Genomic DNA, 22,156 nt, shown 5'->3' with positions numbered 1-22,156 from the left:
TCCCAATTTCTTAATATTTCTGATTCAGAAATTATTTGAGATAGACACCTGAGATGCATCCGTTTGACTTTTCCATTAAAAACATGCAACCCAAAATTTTCATGTTTTTGATGGGGTGAACAATTACATGGCTTTTGTTATACGGCGACATTTCCGGCTTATTTTCATATAGTGGCTTACATTTCTTACATCTGTCACTTTGATATGGAGGATGCTTACATTAGGCCGTCATCACCATAGCCTTGGAGAGATACCAGCTACATGGTACACCCGCAAGAAGGCATGCTGGGGCACGACAAAGGGTCACAACATCAGCTAAAGACCGTTTTTGGTCGTTCAGGTACGCCTCTGCGAGGTTTTTGAATGCAACTTCTCTTCGAAATGGCCTTACTAAAATTGCGCGGGTCAGTGTTTCCACGAAGACGGTACGTATAAGGCTGCATGAAGGTAATTTGCACCGAAAAGACCTTGCAAACGTATCCTCTTGACGCGTCGACATCACCAAGCCCGTTTGGAATAGACCATGGAGCATACACTATGAACCATGCAACACTGGAGACACGCTATGTTCACAGATGAGTTAAGGTTCTGCATAGACTTCACAGATAGACGTGCTAGAGTCTGGAGAAGACGAGATGAACGGTTTCAGGCTGCAAATATTGCTGAGCATGACTGCTACAGAGGTTGGTCAGTTATGGTCTGAGGAGGCATCAGCTTGGGACAAACTTGCCTGGTTGTGCTAAAAAGAGGCACATTTTCAGGTTAGTGATACAAAGACAACATATTAGACAACCAGGTTAGGTTGTATGGTGGAGCAGTCGGCGATCAGTCTATTCTTATTCTAATGGACGACAATGCTCGCTCCCATAGGGCCAGGGTGGCCAAGGACAACCTAGAAAGAGAGCCTATTTAACGCATGGACTGGCCAGCTAGTTCATCTGACTTAAATCCAACGGAAGTTCCGGAACACATGTGAAATGAGCTGAAGGTTACCATTTCAGCTCGTCAGCTGCAACACAGAACCACCGAGAAACTTGTAGCCATGTTGGTCCAAGAAGGTATAGCCATACCCGTTAGACTGATCAGAAATCTACAAGGAAGGGCGTATGAGAAGGCTCTGCCAAGCTTCCATTGATAGTCACGAGTCACACACACGGTATTAAGTCTAAAATGCAATTTAACAAATTTTGAAAACATGCTGCATGTTCTGAAATTTTCAAATAGTGTGTCATCCTCTTCTCTCGCACAAAATCAGTGTAAAACTCATTCATATGGTTCAATTCGTCCTTCAGCAGAATTGATAAAACAGTAAATCAACATTTAAAACCTTCCACACGGCATTGATAAAGTTAAAGTTATTCTAACATATGGCGCTTGGCAAAAGTTGAGCAAGTATATGTTTGACATTCAAAATATGACACCCTTTTAAATCAATGTCGTCTTTTTATTTGACGTTCAATAGTATCAATACTATCATATATATATATATATGCTTAAAGTTAAATTTTATGCATGAGGTTTCCGTGGACTGCACTTGTGGTGCAAGTATCGTTTAATGACTCGTACCAGTTATTATTTCTATCTTACTTTATGCATATTAAATGTCATTGAAACAAACACAAGAGACAAAGGCTAGATTTTATTCACACCACATCAACATCACCAATTTAAATGCAAACAAAATTCATGGTAGTTATTCAATCAAAAGCAAAATCATCGTCATTGTCATAATCACTTCCACCATCACCACAAACCACCAACACAAACAATAATTATCAACATCAACACTAGTAGCCACATCTTCAAAATCAGTATCACCACCACGACAATAACAGGCCTAACATTATTAACATCATACAATTCATTCTAGTATCATCATAAAGATAATCCCCTTAAACAATCATTATCATTACTATCAACCCTGTAACAACGACATTATTACCGACAAAGTTTTAGGATTAAAATCACCGCCACCCTTACTTTTATAACCACAACCACATTAATCGTCAGTATCAACCACATCACTAATTGCGTAATCACAATTGCCTTCAACATCGCTTGTAACATTGTGACACTATCATTATTTCCATCTGCGGTACAATCCGAGTACGCATAATTATCATCATCTGCAACAACAATAGTATTTTCGCTTTTACTGTAGAAACATAATCAACATAACTACGTTCATTATCACAGCCATCAAAGAAAAGAAAGTAACATGGCGACGGCAACAGTTCACCCATTGTTGACAACAGTCAGTCCATTATTAACAACGGTCAATCCATTTTTGACGACAGTCGATCCATTGTTACAGATTTGTAACGAAGATGCAGAAAATATATTTATATATTATATTCACTGGTTGTTGATTCCAGCTGTAAGTAACTAAACTAGATACATGTTTTTCTTATATTTGAATATTTCAATTTTGTAAAACCTAATGCATGTTATCGATGTGTCTTAGAAAGGAATTATTACATTTGTTTTAAATATTTGTCAATAATAGTGTTTCTCAATAAGTTGCATCGCATCCTTTTTGCCGAATTAGTTTAAGAATGTCGATTTAAATTTGTTATAACAAAACCTTATTTCATGTAACAGTTAAAACTATCAATGCGTTTATTTTCATAATTTACGTTATTGTAAAGGTCGCCATCATGCTGTTATTGTGTTTTATGGAGAAAAGAAAGACGCTAAAACCAAACATATTTCGAGGCCGTCCGGGTGTTGTACGGTAAAAAGTCTTCTTTTGTCTGTATGCGCTATTTTCATCTTATGATTTTGTAATGCAATTTATTATCGACTGTTTAAATAAATCGATTTTCAGACTTAATCCCCTAATAAGACATTAGAAAACTCAACATTGTCAGTATATGAACGCACGGTATTCGCTTGAAATATGCTTACGACAATAAAATTATAAAGAAATATATAACAGTTATGCATGGGTGCCAAAGAAAACAATATCAACACACACAAACAATTACAACATATCGACTTAATATTATTAATTTCTAGACCGCTTGGATTTTTGGATGAGCCTTCTAACCGCTGGGGTGTCATGCTTGCATTTGGATCTGTGGCTGGGAACATACTACAGGTAACATTGAAATTGGTCCCAGAAGGACTAGACTGGCCGATCTGGGCAAAAAGTAAGTTGATATTGGGTGTAATCATAATTAAAGACACTTTTGTTTTATAAAAGTATGAGTCAAAATAATTATTTGATTTAAATAAGGTTAATGTCGGTGTCATGCTATGGAAAATTAGCTATTTTCTTGTTATATTTTATATTGTGTACTGAATATTAAATAATTTAAGTGAGTGAAATGTTTGTATTGAATTTCATTTTAAATTTCATTTTGTATTTTCTGATTTCAAAATTAGGCATATATTTATAAATGATAAAACTAAATTATAGTTTTACCCTTTTTCTTTGTTAAATCTCAAGTACATTTACATGTATGTGGTCAATTAGAATGTCTCAAACAGGTGACATGTTTTTACAGAGAAGCCAGCGTGCTAAAAACTTTTTACACTAGACAAAGAATTGCAAAATGCTTGTTATATTAACATCTGTGATAAACTTAATTCTTTTAAAAACATAGACAAATAAATTTACTAATAGTGATTAGAAAATATGTAAGTTATTTCACGAGTATTTTCAGACTTAAGCCAGAACTTGTACGTAGTTCCGCCTCTCCAGAAATAATGTTACTAAGTTAAACCAATGGACAGTGAGAGAACCCCTTAAAAGATCCCTTTTCCAGCTGGCAGTATTATTCTGCCTGATTAATTACTATATGTGTTAAAAAATAAATAAAAGCTGGAAAAGTTAAACTTTCTTATATTTTTATATCTAGGTAAGTTGTACTTTGATTCTATGTACATTTTGTAAATTTTGATGTTAAACAACTAAAATTTAGTTAAGAACACTAAGCTGTTCTTATTTTGATATCAGAAAAAAACAAAATAAAATTTAAAATGAAATTCAATACAAATATTTCACTCACTTATTTATTATACACAATATAAAATATAACAAGAAAATAGCTAATTGTCCATAGCATTACACCAGTTTTCCGACAACTGAATTGTTCAATTTCTCTTTAAGGTGTATTGCTAGGTATATTTTATACTATCTTACTTGTCTTTTCTGACAAATTCTTTCTTGTCTTGGTAATTTAGTATTTAGTATTTAGACAGATAGTGTATGTTTAGGTTATCAGTTAATTTTATTGCCCTATGTTTAAAATAACAACTTGATAATTATAAAGATTTGTTAGTTTCATTGAGAGTGAACAAAAATATTTGTTCCCAAACTTGGAAATCAAGATATTTGCATATAAACATTGACATAAATGAGAGTGTTGAGTGACAATCAGTTTATAAATAGCAGAAAATGTTTTTGTAAAAGCTTAAACTATCTTCTGTCTACTATGCAATTAGGGTTATGAATTTATATATTTGAGATTTAGCAAAAATGCATGAAAAGTGTTATTTGTTTTAATAGCCCCTGTTAGTAGGATAAGGATATTTTGTTTTTGTAACAGTTACTCATGGAAGGGGCACAGTTAAGGGGGGATGCAATCGACCGTGCAAATGTATTTTAATATATTTTCAAGCTCACCTTATTATAGATAGAGTTATTAACAGATTTGGTTTTTTGGGAAACCGAAAGAGTTAGTATAGATTACTTTTTATGAAAAGTTAAAAAAGTGGAAAAAATGCTTTTTCCGTAACTTTAATTATAGTTCCAATCAAATAAATAAGTTTTAAATGCCTTGGACGATTTTTTTGTTTCTTTGTCGTGCATAATTTTTAACATGTTACTTTAATTATTGACAAAAGGCAGACATATATTGTTATCCGCCACAAATAATTGTGTCCATTTAATTATTAAATATTAATTTTGTTATGTATTATGTCAAATTGGTTGCATTTAGTTAAAAAAGAGCGTTTTATGTTCTATCTATTTGAACTTGCAGCATTTTCAATTCTGCAAGGTCGAATGGCTATTGAAGATTTCATTTTGATTTATTTGATAAATTATGAGAATAAACTATTTTTATAACATGGCAGTTATTAGTATGTTTCATAATTTTTCAGTTTTTATGGTATACATTTTATGTCTGGAGACTAGTGTTGTGTGTTATCCCTTATTTGCCTGCATGACGACACGTCATAAATTAGTTGGCGCTATAGCGGGTTTTCTTTACTCTCTAGGATGGTAAGTTTTTCAGAACATTGTGTTTTGGTAGCATTAACATTTTACTAATTTGACTGTTCTTCACTGTTTTATTATCTTGGGTTAAACGATTACATTTTTTAGTTTGATAGTTAGCTTAAGTGAAAATTAGTTAGCAGTTGATATGACGAGAAATCAAGAATATTCAACAGACTGCATCTAAATCTTTACAAAAATACTTAGTCATAAATGTAAGTATTACATAAAGGATAAACAAATTGAGGAAGGCTTTTTTTGCGGTATTTCAAAAATTGTTTTGAAGTAAAATTATTCAGTTTGATTAATTAGTTATATATGTTACACTACTGTTGGTGACAATTTATTTATTTATACAGATTTTATTTTAATTCGATTGTTATAGACACATTTTTTGAAACCAACCAGTACTGAGCAATGACAAGAAAACAACAGTTTGCTCCTGACGGGCTTTGAACCCTACGGTTAGCAATCATTAGATTACTTGTCCGACGCGCTAACCACTCGGCTATGCCGCCACACAAATTTTATTTTATTAAGAAATATTATACCTTTAATACATAAATGAGTTTTTCCTTGTACATTCAATTGTCAGCGGTACTTTAAATAATATAATTGTCAAGATAATTGCAGCGGTGGGACAAAAGAGTATGGTAAACGCCCGACCTGGCAATGTTACCTTTTTTCGGACCGTTAAAATTAAGCTGCGTGTTACCTAGATAAAATATTTTACATACCGAGCAATACAACCCGTTTTCAGTACATTAAATTAGACATGTTTTGTTTAAACAATATGATTTTCTTTTACGCTGAAGACATAGCACATACTTCAAAGCATTATAGTGACCTCACAGTCAAACCCTAATATTGAACAGACCTGACCATTAAATGCTTACAGACTGACTGATCAGTCACTGTAGTGCCATGGGGCCATCAGTGCTGTTTACTATTTCTTAAATGGTGTATATTTATATGTTGGTTTTTGCTTTGTTTTAGGTTCGCTTTTGAGATGGTACAAGTCGTTACAATAGGATGCTGGGATCTAAACCGAGTAAGAACGCAATCAAAACGAATGATTTTAAATTATCAAATAAAAAGGTGCAATCCAAAAATTTTATTCTATGTCATCTTTCAAGCAGCGGTTTAGTCAAAGTAAGGCAGTACATAAATATAGATCATCATCATAAACAACGGTATTTTTTCTGATTGTTTTAACAAAAAGAAAAAAGTGGAATTTCTTTTAACATGTACTCTTTAATTCAACAAGGGCACTAAAGCGTCGGTATCGTTGTATATATATAATGAACCTGAATGAACTTAATATATTGTTTGCTTACTTTACACATAAACCGGTTAATATGGAGATTTCACTATCCCAAAAATTGGTAAAATTGAAATGTTGCAAGTTCTGTTTGAGTTTGTTAAACTGTTAAATAACATCAATTTATTATGAAAAAAGTATTATTTTCCTTATTTAGAGGTCTTTTCTATATTCATAGTTTCATATGTCTGATGCCTTGGAACATTCAATGTGACAATTTTACACTACTTAATGAAAAGAGACGTATGATCCATATGAAATAACAAAAATGTGTTTGTCATAAATTAGAACAAGGAACATAATGCATGGAATAAAAATCATAATTATGACTGTAATTCTTACTGTGGCTCTGACAACCTGTTTTTATCTTGCTTTTTGACCTCTTCTTGTATTTGAATGAATTCTTACATCTGTAGAAGTCAATATCCTTAATAGTCTTTTGACTTGAAACACTTCTGAGTTTGGTTGTATAACTTCTCTGTTTGGTATAGAATCACATATTGGCAAATAAGGCTACTAGCCATGTACGAATTTACGTTTACAATATACCAATTTCTCTTGTGCCTCTGGCGTGCTATAAGAAATATAGATAATAGAAAATATATTGCAGAATATTATGTAAAAGAAAGGTAAGTACAAATAACACCAAACAAAAGTATATATTGTTAATGCTTAAATGCTTTCATTTAGAATTAATTAACAAAACGGAATACCCGAAGAACGCCCAAAGCAACATAATTGAAATATTGTAGTCTCGATTTTGTTTAGCCTGTTCTTTGATGGTACTGGAAAGAAGCAATTAAGTCCATAAGTTTCCACTTTTTTTTAAATAAACAGTACTGTTAAATTGTTCATTTTGAACAATAATTCATTTCTCTGAATCTTTGATCCAGAAAACGACTAAAATACTACTTCCTTAATTATAACCTCAAATCTTCTTTCAAAATTACAGTTTGTATTGTTCCTTCCATTGTATTCTCGTTTCAAGCACAATTTTTTTACTTGGGTACCATGCGCCACTTTTATAGAATGACACTTTGAAAGTTCGATGATCTGAGCTGCATGCACACATCTCTGAATGATTTAATTTCAAAACTTAACCATTACATGTTTAAAAATTAAATACTGATTAGGTCAGTGCTTAGGCGTGTATGGTAGCTTGCATGTACCATTACTGTCCATTTACAGACTTAAGCATTTCATTTCAATTGTGCAGTTTGTAACGTTCTTAAGAGATTCAGTTTGTTTTATTTTCTTTTCCATTCCAAAATGTTAATGTGCATCATTCGATGTACATGTTCTGTGTATGTATCAGATGTTTTTATGTGCATATTTTTGCGCCCTCAATAAATCTCATGCGGGGCAAATGTCTAAATATCTTATCTCTTATAACTGCATCTGTTACACGCGCTCTGAAGCGTTGGTTTTTCCTTAATTAGAGATGTTTTGTTAATAACAAATGGGCGTTATGAAAAGTTTTGCATTCGAGGATGTCATCAGACCAAATACGTGGTTAAAATTGGTACATAAACCAATGCAAAACGTTTCTGTCGAGAATTTATATGTTTCCTGAAGTTGTAATCCACCTTCATTCTAGGTCTATTAAAAAGTAAGGAACAAATATATCTTGGAGTATTTGTCCACCTGTTTTATTCAGACTAGCCAGTCGCAAAAATAAGGAAGTGCAAATCTGTGTTATTTAGTATCCCGAGACTTCCGATTTTATTTATTTTTTTTTTTTAATTTAATGCTTCAGTTGCAGTGATTGTTTGCAAAGACAAAGCTTATTTTCTTTATCATTACATGGAAAAAACGTTAATACAATATAAATAGGTTTTTAAAAACAATAAAATACCTTTTAACATTTGCAAAGATTTTGTACTGATCAAGTCAATGTTACAAAATATTCATTAGGAATAAATTCAATCTCGGAGCAAAGTTATGATTTTTAAAGCTTACAAATGATAACCGTTGAAAATAAAATAATAGAAAAAAAATAGTGTAGACAATAAGCTCAGAGCATTTTTATCTTTTAGCTTCTTTTTAATATTGCATATTATGTTTCATTTCGCTTAATATTATTTATTTTTTGATTGCGTTTTTTTTTCTGATTTAAGGTTATTTGGTCGGTCCATCTGCCTGTGACACTATGTAACCTCTTGTTAGTTTTTAAGTTTTGTTGGAAACTATTTAAATGTTTAAAGAATGGAATCTACATTATTAGCCAAAAGGTAACAATATTTTATTAACCTTTTTTCAATAAGCTTTGTAGAACTTTATCTACGCAATTGACTGAGTATACAGTATGGTTAAAATGCCAACACGTTCAATCTAATAACTAAGCGGCGGAGACATTCATTCTTCAAGCAAACTAAAGGAACGTGCCTTTTAAAGACAAAACAGTTTTCTTTAAATATGTTATTTAATATAAATTTTATATTAAGTATGTTTTTAAAATTGAAACATATGCAATTTGGGTCTAAAAACCCACATTTTGTCTCAGTTTTAAAAAACCCTATATTTTTTGGGTTTGCATATATTTTACTTTGAAAATAGATGTGAAATATATAGGTAATTAAAAATTTAAATGTATAATTTGTAAGTTTTAAAAGTCTTGTTTTCTGGGAAAATTTCTCATTACATTTTGGGTATATTTTTACAAAAAACATAGATGGGGAATATATCTTCGAAAAAAAACTCCCTTTTAAAAATTTAAAAAATAGGTAAAAAAAAGTTTTTCTTTTGGGGTTTTTTACATTTAAGGTTCAAATATCAAAAACTTTATCTTTTTCCGTACAAAAGTCTTTTTACTGTTTATTATGCAAATGTGTAATCTTTCTTGCAAAATATCTTGTCAGGTTAACTTCATGTGTGTTTGATAAATAGTAAGACCAAATAGTAAGACTGGATTAAGGAACTCAATTTGTCACCCCACTTATATGGAGTATTTTCCTTTTCTGAATCTAAAGAATATGATAACTTTTCTCTGAAAGTTGAATATTTTTGACCTGATATAACATATAATTATATTTAATGAAATTCTTGCTTTGCCAAAGTGTTTGAACACATAATTTTCGAAAACGATGCCTTATTGACTGTATTAATTTAATTTATAAAGTTCCTGGATAGCCATGGTATTAAGATTTATTGTTTTGCGGCATTTGAGTCATACTTGTGCAATTAATTGACTTAAATAAAACGGATCAATAGTTCCTAGCCATCACACCGTTTTAGTAGTTTTGAAATCCTTACAGTTTACTGGAAATTTACATGCATTTATTTAAAAATTCGGGGGAAAAAACATTATTTTTTTTATTATTATTTCCCTTTTTTTGTTTTTTTGTTTTGTAAAAAAGGTTTTTGGGGAAATAAAAATTTGTTTTGTTGGGGGGACTTTTTTAAGGAAGCATGTAAAAAAATTTTTAAAAAATCTAAATCATTTTACTACTTTTAAAAACATTTTTTCTACAAAAAGGGCGATCCTTCAAGGGAAACGGGAGGGGAAAAACGTAAGTAAAAACTGGGCTTTTTTTTTAAAGATTTTTGCGGGTTTATCAAAAAAATTTTTTCCAAAATTTTAAAAAGTAAAAAAAAGTACCCGGGGGTTTACGGCCGGGAAATTATCTTTTTTGGGCTTTAGAAAAACCATATAAACCTTATATTTTTCTTTATTTTAAAAAATTTGGGGGGAAAAGGGAAAAAAGGCTTTTTTTAAAAATGGGAATTTTTTAGCCACGGGCCTAAAAGGCCCTATTTTTTAATTTTACTGAACCCCTTTCTGTTTAAATTTGGGCAAGACAAAAAAACTATAAGTTATTTTTTGGCATAAAAAAAAAAACCTTTTTGCTTTTTATTTTTCCGTATTTCGTCCTTTTTGTAAGGGGAATCGAAAATTCCTTTTGAAAAGCCCCAAAAGAGTAGATTTGAAAAAAAGAAGTTTTTTAAATGTTTTTTTACAATTTTTTTAACAATTCCCTTTTTGGGGGAAAAAACCGCCTCGGGGAAAAAACCACGTCAGTTTTCATCCCCAAAAATAAAACATTTTTCAAGGTTTATTGTAAAAATAAAGAAATTTTATTTTTTTAGCAAGAAAAAAAATCCTGTTTATATTTACCCCCTTAATTTTCCCAAGGGTTAAATTTTTATAATGAAATTATATAATTGGGGGAATTTATTGGAACAAGAAAAAAATTGGGGTTTTTTATGATATGCATAAAATAAAGTTATCAAATTTAAAAGACTTTTTGTAAAAAGGATTTAAAATTTCCCTTGCACCATTCCAAAACCAATTTTTTAAACCCCCTTTTTCCGCGAAAATGAAATAAAAAACCTTTTCCCTGAACCCTTTTTGAAAAAGCTTTTAAACTACCAAGGAATAAACATAGAAAAATTTAAAAAAGTTTTTTTTAAACGGTTTTTCCGGGAGAAATTTTTTTTTCGTTCAGAAATTTTTTTCATATTTTTTTTTTTCCTTTTCCAAAAAAAAAAATTTTGGGATTTTGGGAAAAAAAAATTACATCGCAAGTTTTTTATTTTCACCTGTCCCCGGGAAATTTAAAGTTTTCCCCAAAAAGCCATCATGATAAAAAAACCCCGTTTGGCCCGGGTTGTGCTTACTATATTCAGAAAAGTTATTTTTAAATTTTTATGCCCTTTTCTAATTATCTTTTTAATTGGAATGGGTGTATGTATTTTGCTTTTTATATGATACTTTTTCCTTTTCATCCTTTTTTAATTTGTTCTTTTAAAAAAGAACTTTTTTTTAATTATTTAAAATTTTAATTTAACATTTAAAAATGTTGTTTTAATTTTTTTTTTTAAAAATTATTGTTTTTTCATTTTTAGATTAAAAAAAATTCATTGCGGGAAATTTTTAAACCCAAAATCTACAAAATTCATTTTTAAATATTTTAAAAAATTTTTAATTTTAATAAAAAAATAAAAAGGGGGAAGCTATTAAGACGGCCCTTTCCTTTTTAAAAAAAAATTTCGGGGCAATTTTTTTTTAAAGGGGCACTATATATTTATAATGCTTTCCCCCTTTAAAATTTTAAAAAGAGCTTAAAACCCATAACACATTTATTTTGTTTTGTACTCGGGACATCTTTTTTTTTTAAAAATTTACAAAGGGGACGGGTGAAACCCAAGTATCAAAAATTAAATTTTTAAATTTTGTATATCTTTAAAAAACAAGGGGGGGCCCTTGGGAAAAAAAGGGCAAAAAAAATTTCCCATTTGAAAAAAATTTCCAATTTCAAAAAATTGGAAGTATTTTTTTTAAATTTAAAATTGAAGGGGGCCAAAATTAAAAAAAAACGAAAATTTTTGGAAAAAATGAAAAGGGGGTTGGAACAAAAAATTTCTGATAAAGGGTGTTTAATTGCTTTTCCAAAAAAAAAATGGAAAAAAAAACAAGTTTCCCTTTAAAAAATTTGGGCAGAATCAGTTGATTCAGTTTGTTTATTTATAAAAAGGGTTAAAGTGGGGCACCTTTTTTGGGCCCCCCTTTCGGGTTTAAGGGTTTCCTTGGGGGAAATTGCAATATTCAAAACTTTTAAAAAACGTTAAAAATGAATGAAAAGGAGTGCCAAATTTATCGACATATATCAAAAGGATAAGTTATAATTGTTATATCCGATTGAATACTTGATCAAGTAAGTTCTGTCTTTTCATGTTATGTATTAAAAGTTATGCCCACAACTTCGGAGGCAATTTCCATTGTTATAAGACTAATACAAATATGTTACTCATGCTGAACGTGCCCGACAATGTGGAAGAGATATATGTTCACACACTCTTGCTCATATCAAGTGTGTTCATACCTCTTCTTCATAGAAGATTTCTTCATCAAAATAAAGACAATTTGGTAGGAGCTTAGAAATTAATATTTCTTTCACAGTCCTTGTGATAATTTGTGACAATTGATTAAAGAATTCCACTTAGCTTTACAGGGCAAGAAAATATTGTATTTTGAATAATAACATATATCATTTGTTGAACCTTAAATAAAAAAAAATGCAAAAGGTAATGGAGATATATATAAACGTTTGTTTGTTTGGATTTTACGGCACGTCAACACATAAATGGCCATATCGTGCCGAATGCTATAATCGGCTTAAAATATTTTGTAAAACTCTGCAAATGACAACGAAAAAGAGCCAATTAGATCCTTGAATACAAGTTTATCTCTTTCAAATAATCGATGATGTTTTTTGATGGAATTGTATTAAAGAGTTCTTTGAGTGAATTTACATTATAAAATCTATTACGGGCCTGTGAAAAAATCATGACATTCCAGAAGAAAATGCTTGACAGTAAAATTTTCATTGCAAGCTACACAGAAAGGGGCATTGTCATTCGTGAGGAGATCAGAGTGGGTAACTTTAGTGTGTCCAATTCGGCGCAATTTAAATGAAATGGTTCTTTATCAGTGACAACAGACATTGAAAAAACCTGTCTCTGAATCCAAACGATTGGGTGACCCATACAGACAGTACACAGTACAGACAAACCAGGTCACATTGAATTTTATTGTTCCACAGGGGTCCTTACTAGGGCAAAACTTTATAAAATCTACACTAAAACTCTTTTTGCTTCGTGCAAAGATCATGATCAACAATACCATTTCTATGCTCTATCTATCATTCAAACGATCAGATGGTGTCTTTAAGGAGGCAATATTACAAAGCATTCACTCGTGCCATCATGTATGACTATTAACACGCAAAAACCTCTTAACACATATCATCATGTGCCCATATCAATAGAACTCAAAACACAATAAAGATATATCTATAATATTTACGGACACGAAAATTTAACCATATTTTAATTTCAACACAAAAATGGGAAATCATGTTAATTCTGTATGTAGATAATGTTATGCACAACTTAGATAAACCGGCAAATTTTAAAAAATATTTAACAATTGATACAACTTGTTAGCTTGTGACTTAATCAGTTATCTCGCGCCTAGATTACTGCTATGTGCTACTGCATGGACCTCAAACAAAATTCAACAAACTGCATATCGATCAAAACACAGCTGCCGCCATCATAAGATAATATCACACCCCATCTGACTAAAGTTCAGATCTACTTATTTCTTTCATGTAGATCTGATGACAATGTATATGTTTCACCTTCTTTTTAATTCGGATTTCCCGAGAAATATATTTTTAGCCGTGCAGTCAATAGCCATTAGAAGAATACCGTTATCCGTGGAAGTTAACAAAAAAATATATTTGTCAGAAATAAATGTTGAAGTAATTCTTAACAAATTAACTTGAAATAATAAAGTAAATTTTTAATAGGCAAGTTTGTTTGCAAGTTTACCTGTCGACTTTATATACAGCGCCATGTTTGTTCTCGACATGGAAAATTACCTATTCAGTATTGCTTTTCCCAGGGTTAAAATTAAAAACCGCATCGCTTTCCAAATTATTAAAGCTCGCCGATGATTGGCTAAGTGAAAGGTCGCCAGACACGACTTCCAATTTGGTCATAGTCAGATCTAAAAGCAAAGCGTTATTTAGGGCTGATTTTAATCAGATTGATCGATTGATTGATTGTTTGATTGATATCACACTCGTTCTTAAACAACATTGGATTCCAGTGCATAAAATAATTCAGTTTAAGATTTTAACGCATACCTACGAAGTTTTAAATGGTTAATCAACGAATATTTGATTGAAATATTATATTTTTACAATCCAAGAATGAATCTGCGATAGTAAAAAGTACAAATGTAACACACAGACCTACGATTTGATTGCAGCTTCGAAACTGTGAAACAATCTACCATCCGTTGTGAGAAATTCAAGTGTATTATATGACCTTTTAACACACAAAGACTTTGAATATTTTTTTAATAATGTATCTTACACAGCATTTTCCGAGGACTTCGACAATAATGTGATATAAATCATGTTGTTACAATCTTTTTCAATTCTTTTATGATATGTTAGTACAATCATATATTGTGTGTAAATATATGCGAATGTAAGTGCAATTAAGTTGTCGAATGCAAATTATAATATTTCCATTTTAATATGTTCTACCACTGTCAAACGCTTTTGATTTAAAAAGGCCATAAATAAGTTTGGTAAATCATAAAAATATTGATGATGATGATAATTCTTCTCTTAATTTGAATAAAAAGCGTGTTGCTACGATTGATCAGTTTTCGTTTTTTTTTTTGTTTTTTTTTACAGACTTTTGTTGTGAATGACTTGTGAATGTAAGGCTAGCAGCACTTATCACTCTACTAGTATAACATTATGCTACAATTTGATAAAAATTACTGAATGGTTGTGTCAAATTATTTTATTTCAGTTACATCATTTATTGTGATAAAGAGTGCTTTAGGCACACATGTTACACACAAGCCATGACACTAGAGAGATTTGTACATTTTCATGTCAATAACCGTTATGTTGCCTTCTTACATTTAGCGCTTGTCAGCGGTAATCTTTTTAAAGTTTTCGATAAATGTCGTGTAGTGAAGGTCTAAATGGAATAGCTTTCTTGCACAATCCTGTATTTTAACAGGTCAGTCTTAGTTTGGCTCATGCGCTAGAAGTCGTGGCAGTACATTTCAACGATTATAAAGGCCTTGTACAAGGTAACGATGGTAACTTAATATTTTGTTTGAAAATTACGAGGGGTGTTCAATTTATTATTAATCAGTTTTGAAACCGGCGTAATGATTTACTTAGGTTTAAACACATTTATTTAAGCTCTATTGCGAAACAAGTTCATGCAAATTATACTTATCACTTCTACTTCCTGGAACCAACCAGTACTGGTGCCATACGAAAAAACATTGTCGTGACCTGATTACGGCTCGAACCCTTGATCAGCGGGTTGAGAGGCAGACACCTTAACCACTTGGTCACCGCTCCCTTTGAATGATTTATTGGCATGTGTTTTATTTAAAAGATGCTAAATCTGGGATACATGACAAAAGTAAATCATTCTACACCTCTTCGGAGGTCCCGATTTCTTAAGTTCGGCTTATGCATGACTGTTCAAGTTTACTCCATTTGTCTTTGAAACCTTTTTGAGACCGGCATGATATAAATCTTGGGTTTCTGTAGCCTATATTTCGGTATATTCCAGCCATTAAATTCAATGGTAGCTGCATCTGAGCATGTTGGTATTATTTCTGCAGGTGTTATGTAATACATTTTGCAAATTGTTGAGAAAGTAAGTGGTCATTTTAGCGATATGACCAGAGGCCGAGTTTTGATGGAATAAAAAATCATTCTTTCTTCCGGGAAAATATCTATTTTGAGAAATGGCTTTAGTACTCAGTCTATGTAATGTATTGCATTGACTTTAACCCCTTTAATGATAAAAAATAGAGATGTCTTGCGGTAGTAACAAACCCCGGCCCAAAGCGTAAACCCAAGTGCAAATGCATCTCGTTTTACAAACTTCAGTTTGTTCAGGTCTGTCTTATTAGTTCGAACGTAGCAAACACGACGACGTCCGTGACTACCGCCCAAATAGAACAAAGCCTCATCTGTGGCAGTTAAGACGTACATATAGACGCCATGATCGAACACATTTTTTCAAAATCTGGGCTTCAATAAGTCTATAAACACGGCACTTTTCCCTTAGTTTTGCTTTTATTATTACTCGGGTTGCCCTGCCTACAGACACCCCTAATTCAGCTGCCATTTCAATTACTGTGGGAGGGTTGACCAACGTTATCACATTAAAGACTTACGTACGACATAACCAGTAGCTGCTGTAAGACGTTTGGTAGAAAAACAAAAACATTTTACCTGTTATGCGTATGTAATTTCAAATAGCACCTTTACCATGTTGAATGTAAGGAAGATAGGCAGCAGAAACATTATGACCAATCTGTTTTACTTGTTTCTCAATGTTTCCGCGGAACATCCTTTTCTTCAAAAGGATTTTCTTCATCCTTCTTTCTTTTGGTCTTACCATATTGATTGTGAGTTCAAATGAGATGGGTATATGAATGACACACTACGTAAATTAATAGCTTTTCACGATTTTTGTAAGCTATAAGATCTTAAAACGTGTTTTGATTGTGTTTTATAATAAACTGAACGCCCCTCGTAAATAGTCGAAATATAAACATACATAAGGAAAGTTTACCTTTTTTTTGCTAAGATATTTTGAACAAATATAATTCATCAAAAATAAAATAATTTTTGTTTTCATTTTTAATTTAAATGAATTTACTTGTTTATTTCACTAAATCACGCACAAAATCACGCGCGCACACATAAGTACATATGTGCGGACACATATACACACTCCAACTTATAATAGATATTTAAGGCACATGCAGCTTACTTAATAATTTAAATAAAACATTGTAATTTGCTTCAGCTGCCAATGTTATTGCTACTATGAGCACGTTGCTCTGTGGTATAAGTAACATCTACAGCTTCCTAATGAATTATAGGTAAGTAAGTACACGTTTTACATCAACGTAAATAGATATCACCACCATTTAAAGATTCGTAAAATATGTTTACATTTGCATGTATGTTTAAAAGGTGGTGGCTTAGAATGGCACTTGCTTAAAAATATGATAAGCTCAAACTCAAACAGTATAGAATTTTCAAGATGGAGAATCATTTGTGGAGAATACAGGTAGGTTTTTTTATCCGGTCTATTCTACAAGTAGTTTAGTTTCTTAAAGATGTTTTTGTGCTTTGCTTGTAAGGAACAAGATCCGGTATCTAGTCATATGTTTCTTCCGGCCTTGCACCGCAGGATTATCTCTATTTTGGCTCATTAAAGTGCTGTTTTGACAGATTGAAAATTCGAATGAGCAATGCATTTTTCTCCTATTCCGACATTATTTAAGCATGCCTACAAAACGTAAACCTATAAAACGTTAGTCATTTGTGTTTATAAACGTTTTTAAAAGTAAATGACCAGTTGAACATATTTTCCTGTTCGTCAAATGCGTTTGAAAAAATAGACAATGTTATAGTATAGAGCGAGGTGAAAATTGCAGGGTAACAGCATAGACCGAGCGATTTTTATCCAATTTTGTTACAGTTTATACCAAGATTTCGGTTACAGCTTTTCACAAAGGGGTGTCTGGGGTCTTTCTTTGCAGTAAAGCAGAAATGTTTTCACATGACCTCAATGTCGGTGGAACTTAAAATCCAAGAAAACTAAAAGTAACAAACATTTTTTAAATATTTACACAATAAATAATTTTGGATGGAAATCCCACCTTAAAATAAGTTTTAAGGTTACAGTATTTCCTCACTTGAATACTGTATAATCACTCTTAGTGTATCAATCGAGCCTGCAACATTTCATTTTTCGTGTTGAACTTTCTTTAAGGATTCTGTTTTTCTCTATTTATTTGCTAATATGTATTATAATGTGTAATGGAATCAGGCATTAATCTTTCTACTCTGCATACAATTTGATAACAGTTACTGTTGTTGTTGTGAAAACAGTACATACATAGGACATTACTTCAAATTACTTCAAGTTTCAATTTGATTATAAGTACTGAAAGTAAGGAAAAAAGCAAACAATAACTTTTCTGCTGAAGAAAAATGTTATACAACCCTTCATGAATATATTAAATAGAAAGGTATGGGATATTTTATAACAATCATGGCAACACGAACTTTAATTGAAATTGTGCAAGTATCTAAACTGTAAATGAAATCTGGATATATACTGTAGCAAAATCAAAGTCGCTCGGTCTATACTGTTACCCTGCAAATTCACCTCGCTCTATACTGTAACATTGTTTATTTTTTTCAAACGCATTTGACAAACAGGAAAATATGTTCAACTGGTCATTTACTTTAATTAACGTTTCTAAAGACAATGGACTAAGGTTTTGCAGATTATTTTTTGTAGGCATGCTTAAATAATTTCGGGATGGGAGAAAAATGCGTTGTATTCAATTCGAATTTTCGATCTGTCAAATCAGCATATTTATGAGACAGAATAGAAATAATAGTGCAGGGCAAGGCCTAAAGAAATATATGACTAAATACCGGACACTGTTCCTTACAAGCAAAGCATCTCCTAGAAACTAAACTGCTTGTATTATGGACCGGAATAAAAAATCACCTGCCTGTTTTCCCAACAAACAATCCCCTTTCTTGAAAATTCTATACTGTAACATGTAACGCGATACTGTAACACGTTCCCTACGGTGTTCTTAATGTGAAGTCAAAACACGTTAATATTATATTTACATAGAGACATAATAGCAATTACCAATATTTTCAAATATCAATTTTGTATGTTTATCAACATGTACGAGGGGTTATCCAAAAATTCGTGGACTTTTTAAATATCTCTTGAACGTCAACGTGTATTGTTATGAAATTTTATCAGCATGCATTTTAGAATATTATCAACACATTTTGAAAGGAACAGTTAATTGTGCCAATAAATAATGATTTCATATTGTTTTTAAATTAGCACATACACGGCACCCGGCGCACGGTAGAAAAGCGCAGTAAGTCATAGTATATTTCTTGCTAAAAAACTAAAAATTTAACGTAGAAAACCCGCTGAACATTGCATGTTTCTTCTATGATGTCATTTAAATAATTCTTTAAAATAATGGACGTCATTTCCGTTTATTTTTGTTGATATCGCTGGAAACGACAGACGCCTTTTTTGTTTACTACGGAAAAATGACGGACAAGCGGTAATTAGAAAATCGCGCGATCATAAAACGATCATAAATATTTGTTGTCATTTGGGAATGTCACCTACAAAAACATTTGTTAAAAATCAGCAGACGAACAGAGAAAAGAAAATTTCATGCTCATTAGTGTTAAAGTGACATTAGAAAGTTAGTGATGGACATTACTTTAAGAAGCAGTATCTGTCATTGACTGTGTAACGTTGAAGCACAAGTTGTACGTTAATATTATGACGTTGACGTCAATGACTTTTTGGAGTGCGCCGCTGTCGCCGACATGTGTTTAGGTAACATTGAATATTGTTGTAATGTAAGAAGCTACTCACATGAATTTTTCTGTGTTCATTTGTTATTAATTCTTCTAAGCAGTGTAAGAATTTCAAATGAATATCTCAAATATATTTTACGCAAGAAAGAAAGTCCACGAATTTTTGGATAACCCCTCGTATATCAAACGTGATCTTTTTTTTAAAAAAATACAGGCGAGACATGCTGATGCTGTTTAAGGGTGACAGAAGCTTCATTCCCAATACGGTACAAACATTTTCACCAAATGTTTACATGGTAAGCCATCTCAAAGTGTCGATGTATTTTCTTACATTTCGGAACAGAATTTCTGGTTTTTTTTCCCGCATCGATAATTACATTATTGCCTTTCCTTTTAAAACGAAATTTATTTGTTTGTCAACGAGTCAACATGTAATATTTTCGGAAGTGAACTCAGTCGGCTTATTTTTTCACATATATAGTTTTACCGTATATTTCCTAAAATAAATTAGTAAATTATATTGGTGAAGTTAGTTTATGCATTGCGCACCCTAATGGAAATATATTTGGTTGTTACAGGCTCAAGGAATGCGATTTATTGGCACATCAATAACTGGGATGTTTTGGGGTAGGTTTAGTCACCTTAACTCTATTAATTCATAGAACATGTCTATTTAGTTAAAGATATGAAGAAAATTGCTGAATTTTTGGGAACAATAGATACTTCGTAATTTCTGTCGCAATTAGATACCTATCTTTCATCAAATGTCATTAAGTATTTTTATCTTCCAGGAACAATATTTTGCTACCTGCTTGTCTTTTTGCCATTGGCGGCAATGTTTGTGACAATCAAAATCCTTAATCAGAAGAATCTACTTGACCAGATATGGATACAGTTTCAGTGGCTTATGTATCTATAACATTCTTATTATCTTAATTACATATCTTACGATTCAAAACATATATATATGGTTTAAAGAAATTGGCAATAGTAAAAATGCAATAACCAAAAAACCGAAAAAGACATCGACGACAAAATATCTTCATGCGCATGTAAACTTCAAAAGTATTATTAATACAATTATAAAAGAATATTTGCTCGCATTTAAATCATTTACATTTATTGCACCATACATGAATTCATACAGTAAAAGAAAAAATAATCAGGTAAAACGGCAGGTTAAATTGAAGCGTTATTTGAAGAAAATAAGATATTGTTCTTTAATTATGGTCACGTTGATATGACAATTCAAAAGTGTTCTATTGAATCCGATTGACACATACATATTTTCTAAAATTCTAAGATGTTTTCTTGCAGATATCCGATATGCCTTGTCATCATATTCAAATCACAAATTCTCTTGATTGGTCTATTTTTCATCCAACCGAAAATAAATGCTGAGGACAAATAGAGACCACTAGCTGTAGATAATAGGTAAATAACTTGTGAACTAGTTGATAGAGTTGCCCTTTAAAAAAACTCAACACAGTAACTTTACGTTGTAATGAGTTAAAACTAATGGCCAAGTTAGATGTCGAGGGGCATTTGTGCAATAATCTATAATTTGTTTTTCAAAGCTATCAAATTCCTGAATTCCTTATTATTAACTATCACTTTTTGATAGACTTGACAATATTTATTTAAAGACAAACATATGTAATTAAATGAATCATAGTAAAAATATCAAGTAAAACCTTGTCAGCTATTAGCCTCAAAATTTATTTTTTTATAAGTATAACAACTTTAAGCCATAAATGATTATTGAATGCACACAAGTAAGGGCATTTTATGTGATTCTTTTTATTTTCTAAATAAAGTAAATCAAAGTAAATTAAAGAAATACAGGAATATACTACGAGACAGCTAACGGGTTCTTCAACTTATTCAAGACAATAGTACACAAATTTGAACACTTTAATACAAGCATGGACAATTTGGCCGAATACTTGTCAAACTGACTTATGATTGATCATTATGTTTTATTTCTTATTTCAGGAATATGTACGACGTATTTAGCTTCTTCACTATTTTCCTTAATGCGAGTATCGGACTCTTTACCTTTCTCAGGCGTATTTTAGTCGGTGCATTTTTGGGCGTATTTCTGATTCCTAGGATGGACCGAAGTCTGCTAATGCGAGGATATGAGGCTAAAGATAAATGTTTGTATATCTTATATTATAGTGACGGTTCTTAAACATTATTCTTTTTTATGCATCTTGCGTTTATAATTATTTATCAATAGTGATTCCTTGTTTGGAGTAAAGACAGTTTTCGTTCTGTTTTTGATGTATTGTGCTTTAAAAATGTTATTAAATAACTTTGTTTTAAAATATTGTCCCTTTCTTATTCAAAATAAAAAAGCGGCAAATTGATTTCAAAATCGAGGGATATTGTGAAAGTGGCATATCATCTTGTTTGTTATTGCACAAGAAAATAAAATGTCAGCACGTTTCTATATTATATTCTGTTAATGGCAATAGCTTTATTTTAATGTTAATATCTGTAACAGGAAAATATAGCTAAAGGTACTCGCACTTTATTTGCAAGATATTTGTTAAAAAGATAATGTATAATTTCAGGTTATGTAAACTACATAGGAATGATTATGGTTTTGATGTGGCACACAATCACCCTGTGATGCGCGTGTTTTGTTTCCTTGTT

General features: G+C 31.5%; 2 protein-coding genes and 1 long non-coding RNA gene across 3 annotated transcripts; all 3 read left to right on the top strand.

Annotated features, from left to right (window-relative positions):
• Window positions 1-23: 23 nt before the first annotated feature.
• LOC132724662 (stimulated by retinoic acid gene 6 protein-like) lies at window positions 24-8,794 on the top strand. Its single transcript, XM_060709594.1, has 6 exons — window positions 24-2,377; window positions 2,649-2,734; window positions 3,019-3,152; window positions 5,110-5,230; window positions 6,221-6,275; window positions 8,663-8,794. Exons 1-6 carry the CDS (start codon window positions 2,219-2,221, stop codon window positions 8,792-8,794), a joined length of 687 nt encoding a protein of 228 aa, XP_060565577.1. The 5' UTR covers window positions 24-2,218.
• Window positions 8,795-13,530: 4,736 nt separating this feature from the next.
• On the top strand, window positions 13,531-20,818 carry LOC132724663 (uncharacterized). Its single transcript, XM_060709596.1, has 5 exons — window positions 13,531-15,168; window positions 16,917-16,992; window positions 19,710-19,791; window positions 20,074-20,122; window positions 20,287-20,818. Exons 2-5 carry the CDS (start codon window positions 16,937-16,939, stop codon window positions 20,412-20,414), a joined length of 315 nt encoding a protein of 104 aa, XP_060565579.1. The 5' UTR covers window positions 13,531-15,168; window positions 16,917-16,936; the 3' UTR covers window positions 20,415-20,818.
• A 27-nt stretch (window positions 20,819-20,845) lies between these two features.
• On the top strand, window positions 20,846-22,155 carry LOC132724661 (uncharacterized). The gene is made up of 3 exons (XR_009624946.1): window positions 20,846-20,929; window positions 21,491-21,654; window positions 22,075-22,155. It is a non-coding gene; the product is annotated as an uncharacterized LOC132724661 (long non-coding RNA).
• Window position 22,156: the final 1 nt, after the last annotated feature.

The sequence above is a fragment of the Ruditapes philippinarum genome, unplaced genomic scaffold (genome assembly GCF_026571515.1).
Source record: "Ruditapes philippinarum isolate M1 unplaced genomic scaffold, ASM2657151v2 ctg15133_1_1_1_1, whole genome shotgun sequence".
Lineage (NCBI taxonomy): Eukaryota > Metazoa > Mollusca > Bivalvia > Venerida > Veneridae > Ruditapes > Ruditapes philippinarum.
Note: the sequence above shows the minus strand (reverse complement) of the source record. Positions and strands in the feature narration are given on the sequence as shown.

Bases quoted from the DNA above. Each gene is read 5' to 3' on its own strand.
- LOC132724662 (XM_060709594.1), top strand. From the start codon at position 2,219: ATGGCGACGGCAACAGTTCACCCATTGTTGACAACAGTCAGTCCATTA. The intron at 2,378-2,648 runs GTAAGTAACTAA...GTTATTGTAAAG, and splicing joins ACTGGTTGTTGATTCCAGCT to GTCGCCATCATGCTGTTATT. The intron at 6,276-8,662 runs GTAAGAACGCAA...TTCTGATTTAAG, and splicing joins GATGCTGGGATCTAAACCGA to GTTATTTGGTCGGTCCATCT.
- LOC132724663 (XM_060709596.1), top strand. From the start codon at position 16,937: ATGAGCACGTTGCTCTGTGGTATAAGTAACATCTACAGCTTCCTAATG. The intron at 19,792-20,073 runs GTAAGCCATCTC...TGGTTGTTACAG, and splicing joins TTTCACCAAATGTTTACATG to GCTCAAGGAATGCGATTTAT. The intron at 20,123-20,286 runs GTAGGTTTAGTC...TTTATCTTCCAG, and splicing joins AATAACTGGGATGTTTTGGG to GAACAATATTTTGCTACCTG.